Source organism: Pongo pygmaeus, chromosome 1, assembly GCF_028885625.2.
Source record: "Pongo pygmaeus isolate AG05252 chromosome 1, NHGRI_mPonPyg2-v2.0_pri, whole genome shotgun sequence".
Taxonomy (NCBI): Eukaryota; Metazoa; Chordata; class Mammalia; order Primates; family Hominidae; genus Pongo; species Pongo pygmaeus.
In genome coordinates this window covers 28,854,091-28,860,090 of record NC_072373.2, presented here as the reverse complement: position 1 = coordinate 28,860,090, position 6,000 = coordinate 28,854,091, and the positions used below count along the sequence as shown (strand labels likewise).

General features: G+C 44.7%; 1 protein-coding gene across 11 annotated transcripts in view; it reads left to right on the top strand.

Annotated features, from left to right (window-relative positions):
- The first annotated feature begins 674 nt into the window (after positions 1-674).
- Positions 675-6,000, top strand: part of MARK1 (microtubule affinity regulating kinase 1) — a 135,120-nt gene continuing 129,794 nt past the window's right edge. For 4 of the 11 annotated variants that reach the window (XM_063671927.1, XM_054449933.2, XM_054449928.2 and 1 more), the window contains exon 1: positions 682-1,463. In XM_063671927.1, the coding sequence (XP_063527997.1) occupies positions 1,413-1,463 (51 nt within the window). In that variant the 5' untranslated portion in view covers positions 682-1,412. Of the gene's footprint in view, positions 1,464-6,000 lie in introns of all 11 variants that reach the window. The other 7 variants (XR_008493971.2, XR_010127697.1, XM_054449936.2 and 4 more) reach the window with 4 other exon arrangements.

Here is a 6,000-nt window from a genome sequence, read left to right as displayed (position 1 = left end):
CCTTGTGTCCCAGGAAGTGACGATCAGCCAGTGTAGATGTTGTGACTCGCGGGTCTCACCCACTCCGAGGGTGCTGCAGGGCGCCCAGAGCGAGACGTCTTCCGCCGGCCCCATTGCCGAAGAGGCCGCGCCGTCGGGGGTGAGACCCACTTGTACTGAGTCTCCAGCCGCCCCCCTAGGCTGCTGGCGCTTCTAGGGGCTTTTGTGCTCTTTGCCAAACTCTGAGGGTGACCCTGAACCTAACGGCTCCCTAGAGAAGGGGACTGATAGAGGGCTCAGGCTAGGACAGGGATTGAGAAAGCGTGGAAACGGGGCAGGAGGAGTAGAATTTAAGAATGGTAAAAGTCCCGAGGTAGGAGAAAAGGAGGGGTAGGATCCAGGGCAGGATTGAATCCAATTCTTCTCCAATGAAACGGACAAAAAAAAGAAAGAAAGAAAGAAAAAGAAAAAAAAAAGCCACTTATTCACATCAGCTCTCTCTCACCCTCAACCCGGCAAAAACCAAACACGAATAAAAATAAAACCACCAGAGGCTCTTAGACAACCGTAAACCCTGCGGGAGGGGCACGAAACAAAAATAAACACAGGGACAGGCGGGCAAGAGAGCGCGGGAGGAGGAGGAGGAGAAAGACGAGGAGGAGGAGGAGGAGGCGGCCCCGCATCCCTAATGAGGGAATGAATGGAGAGGCCCCCTCGGCTGGCGCCCGCCCACCCGGCGGCGGCCGCCAAGTGCCTCTGGGCGCTGCGTGCCGCGCCCGCTGCTCCGCGCGCAGCCGGCTCGGGCCGCTCCTCCTGACTGAGGCGCGGCGGCGGCGGTGGCTGTGACCGCGCGGACCGAGCCGAGACATTCGCGCCGGGGGCTCGGGCGCCGCCGCCGCTGGGCCCCGGGCGCGTGGATGCGGCTGGGTCGGGCGGTGCCGCACACCTGAGGCGGAGAACGGGGCGCGGCGCGGGCGACGCTGTCAGGGCCGCGGTTCCTGACGCCCAGGCGCTCGCCAGGACGAGCCAGGCAGTGATTTGAGGCACCGGGTTCACCTTCACCCATGGTCCGGAGAGCCTAGCGGGGCTCGCCGCCGCCTCCCGGCTCCCCTTCCACGCCTCCCACCCCTCGGCGCCGCATCCTGCCAGCCTCGCCGCCCCGCCAGCGCCGGGCAACCGCCTCGCCCGAAGCCCTGCCTCGTTACTGGCCGCATACCCCGGCGGCGCCGCCGCGGGAAGCGGCTCCCCCTCCTCTTCCTCCGCGTCCTCTTCCCTCTTTCCCCCGCCGGGGCCGCTTGTTGCACCGCCCCGCGGCCTGCGGGAGCCGCTCGCACCGGCCTTGTGCTCGCGTCCGCACCCCTTTCTGTCGCCCCCGGGGCCCGCACCCCAGCCCGGCCGGCGAGACCCCTGCCAGACCCCGCTGCCCGCACAAAATGTCGGCCCGGACGCCATTGCCGACGGTGAACGAGCGGGACACGGAAAATGTGAGTAACCGGAGCCTCCCTCGGGAGCAGTGGGGGCGAGACCCTCCTCTGATCCCCACTTCACCCGCGCTTGGGCCGTCCCCCGTGCCTCGGCGCGGCCACCCGCGGCAGGGTCTTCACCTGGAGCCCGGCATGACCCTCACCCACTGCTCAGCCCTATTCTTCATTCCAACCCCATTTCGCTTGTTTCTCCTCAAGGGTGAGGGTGGGGAACCGTAAGTGGCGCCCTCTCGCTCGGAGGTGGTCCTCCAGGGGCGGATGGGGTGATGGAGGGTAGAGAGGCAGAATAGGATGGCAGAGTGGGCAGTCAGGATTGCTTTATTTCTACCTCTGCATTCTGTGCCCCCACCCGAATGAATGCTTGCTTTACAATAGCAGACGAGCCGGCTACCTCTCACACTCTTGCTTTTCTGGATCTTTCAATCCTTTGCACCCTCCCCTCCTCCCCCCGCATTGCCCCATGACTTTGCTTTTTGTAACATTGTGTCCACGTTTTGGGTCATGGGCACCAAAGGGAGAAGGATGGGAATGGAAGTGGAGATGTGTGCGTGTTTGTGTATGAGTTTATACTGCTGTGACACTCTTAGTAGGGATGAGTAGAAGAATTTCACGAACAGCATCTATGGCCCTGGGGTTACAGCAAAATGTTGAAAAGCCACATGAAGCCAAGGGCTTTTTAATCTCTTCCTTAAGTCAGTGATAATGATGCAGGGCAAGTTTTACTTTAAATATCTCTTCCCCTTCTTGGAGTGTCACAAGGTGCACATCTTTGAAGGAGGGATTTTCTGTGTCTGATCAGATTGCCCTCTGGAGCTGTTATCAAGATGCAGATGTGCCTGGCTTTTAAACTCTTGAAAAACGAAAAGAACGAGATCCCTTGTATTTCCATCTTCTGAAAAGTACAGTTGTGTGTGTGTGTGTGTAAGTTCCTTTGTGGGAAGGTTTTCTTGTTTTTGTTTTTGTTTAAAACACTCAAGACCTGTAAATAGGGCTTGGCTGATTTTCCGACTAATTTTAAGGACCTAGAGGGGTACTAAGTTTTGGTCAGCTGTCCAGAGCTCTCTGTCTAGTTATCTCATCAGCCGTCCAGCTTTTGATGTACCACTGACTTCATGGGGTTGGTAAAATAAAATAACGAAGCGCTTTGGTGTTCTTAGACAAAAGGCATGAGAGAAAGGATACAAGCTCACTTATGAGTTGTTGGAGGGCATATAAACAGATGATTTCATCTTAGGAGGGAAGCACAGAAATTTAATATAATTATACAAAGAGAAAAGAAATTCTAGTAAGAGACCATTGTTAGATGACCTGTGAAGATGTTTCAGAGTATGCTTTTGTCTTCTCTAGCGCCGTGCATTTAAAATAGGAAAGATAGTGTAAGGCTGCTGCTATCATAAATTAGAACTTCATTTGCATCATAACGATTTTAGAAAATATAATTGATACATGATTTTGATTGAGAGATTGAACAAGTTTAGAGAAAAAGATGGATATTTTGGTTTAAGTTGGTTTCGAAGCCGAGTTGGCAAAGAATTTTTCTAACAGGAACACTAAAAAAATGCCTGTCATTCAAGAGTGTGAATGAAATTATGACAGATGATAACCTTTGTTTTTATTAGCAAATTACTGTATGTGTTAACCCAGGAGGAGTGGAAAAATACGTTGTTTTTATTTTCTTTTAGATTTTGAATAGTATAGCTTTTCTCATACTTGTATGAATAAGGTACTTCATAAAGACATGAGATATAATTATAGAAATATGCATTAAGGAATAGTACAAAATGCAGCTTCTCATGTAAGGACACACAAAAAAGGATTTTAAAGCTAAGCAATAATAGTATGATAAATTTTGTTGTGAGTACCTTCTGAAAATGATTATGCTGTATAAACTGATTTGCTGTTTCTGAACATGTTATTTCAAAGTCACTTTTATGGTCTTGTGCCTTATTGTGTTGTACATAATGATATCTCCATTTAGCTTACTTTACCCACATCCTTATTTTCTCCTAATTACTGTGGAAAATATCTGTTATACGACACCTGTCAATTAATCAATAAGTATGCACTCAGCGTGTTCATTTTTTAGGTAAAGGGTTGGGAAGGGGATATAGAAGTAGTGTTTAAGATAAGGTCTCTCCCTGCAAGGAGCTTACAGAAGAGATAATAATCCTGAACAAGTAATGTATAGTAGAAGACATTGTGTAAATAGGGCTAAATTGGTTTATAGGTGTTATAGGTTTTTATCAAAGAGGCCACCACTGATGGCTACTAAATCACCATTGGTGACTCTCTTTATTCTCTAGTTGGTAGTAAATGGCATCATCCATTTTTACTTCTCATCGATGAAATAAAGTAACAAACCTGCTTGTTAGCTAATATATTAATGCCAGTATGGCAGCCAAAATGTATTTTTGTTTGTAGTCATTTTCAATTACATGACGTATTTTTAAAAATAGTTACGAAACTTTTATATTCATATGACTATTAAAGCGTTCTAAGTCCTTTGGTATATCAAGGACACTAACTAAAAACATTTTATTTTCCTTGGAAATCAAAATCATAAATACAGTAATTTGAAACACCATCTTGATATTTCATTGTCGTTTGCAGTTAATATAAACATTTCTTTGGTCATCCATATAACATATTTGGATTTTGTCTCCTTGGGAATATATAATATCTACCCTTCTCAGTGTCGCTAATATATATTCAGGATAAATTAAAAATCCCAAAAGAGGAATATTATAGCACTGATCTCTTACATACTACTACTATATATAGTAGAATGAGAAAGAATTGCTTTTCTCTAAGAACAGTCTATGTGTACTTTTTCAGGAGTATTTTCTTTGATGAAAGATTTGTGTGTGCCTTGTTAATAGGCCTCAACGGGCTAAATACCACAGGACAACCAATGATTAACTTTTAAGGCAATAAACACTTTGTAGTAAAGTAAAAAAATATGTGTTGCAGATAATAGAATCTATGCAAAATATGTTTGATTTTAGATTATAAACAGTAAGTCCAGAAAAAGAGTAAAAAAGATTTCTCTTTTTTTCTTTTGTTAGATTTTATTTGGATAATTCCACCATGGATATAGATAATATATTATCATTACTCTTACATGTTTTTTAATGAAACAAAAAAATTTTTAGTATTTGGGAAAAACTCTTGATTATGCTAATTATTAATGGGTCAAAAATGCTCAGCCTAGCTTTCTGTTATGAAATTTTGATCAGTATGAAGAAAACTCTTTTGACTACTTCTTGGGATGTTTTAAAATTGAATTCGGTTCGATTAAAAAGTCTTTAATAAAAAAAGACTCGATGTTGAGTCTTGTGACATACTGAAATTCATGGCGGTGATTATAGTGATTACCTATTGTAACTAAGGTTGCCATCAGTAGTTTGTCTTGTGAGAATCATTGTTAATGGCATGAAGAAGCAAGAGGAAAGCATACCTTTGTCACTACCCTTGGATTTTCTGTGCATCCTTCACATGTCACAGTACCTATCACATAGCATCTAATTGCCTGACTTTGTCTCCCTTAGTCTGTATTGCCAGTGCCCAGCACAGTGACTAGTACTAGTGTATAAGAAATCAGTGCTGTAACACCCCCTTTGAATTTTTTCATTTATCATCAAAATATATTGGTGACATTGGTGAGGGTAGACATTACGTATTACAACCTGAGAGGCTGAATGAAGCCTTCAGAGAGAAAATTTAGTGACCTACCCAAGGTTAATAATTCTATCCTTCAAGGTTAATAATGAAAATCTGACACCTTCCACTATTACTGTACTCATGCTGTTACTTTTAGAAAGTGTTTTTTTGTTTTCTTTTGTTTTGTTTGTGTCTTAAAGATTTTAGAAGAGTGGCTCACACCTCTAATCCCAGCAGTTTGTGGGGCCGAGGTGGGAGGATTGCTTGAATCCAGGAATTCGAGACCAGCATGGGCAACATGGAGAAACCCTGTCTCCACTAAAAATACAAAAATAAGCTGGGCATGGTTGTGTGTGCCTGTAGTCATTCACAGCTACTACAGAGTCTGAGGTAGGGTTGCTTGAGCCCAGGAGATAAAGGCTGCAGTGAGCCAACATCACACCGCTGCACTCCAGCCCGGGTGACAGAGTGTGAACCCTGTTAAAAAAAAAAAAAAAAAAAGATTTTAGAAGAGCGTATGAAATGGTATAAGATACTTTATTAGAAGAAGAACAGGGTATGCCATCCCTATCCCTACTTCTGAACCTTTACTGTTTCCTTTGTGGAGTGCCTTGCACTTGTCCCTTCATATCAAATTTACAAATCCTTTATGGCTTGTCTCATTGTTTTAACAGGACTTCTGAAATGATTGCAGCTAATATTGTTGTTTGTTGTAGCTGAACAGTGGTGGATGTATATAGTCCACATCAATGGTCTCTAAAGTGGGTGTGCAGGGCAATACATTGGAAGAAGAAATGTATTTAATGTCTGTCACTTCACTTTTGACCTACATGCTATTATTACGTCTTTTCTTTTAATAAAAATCCAGGTCATATAG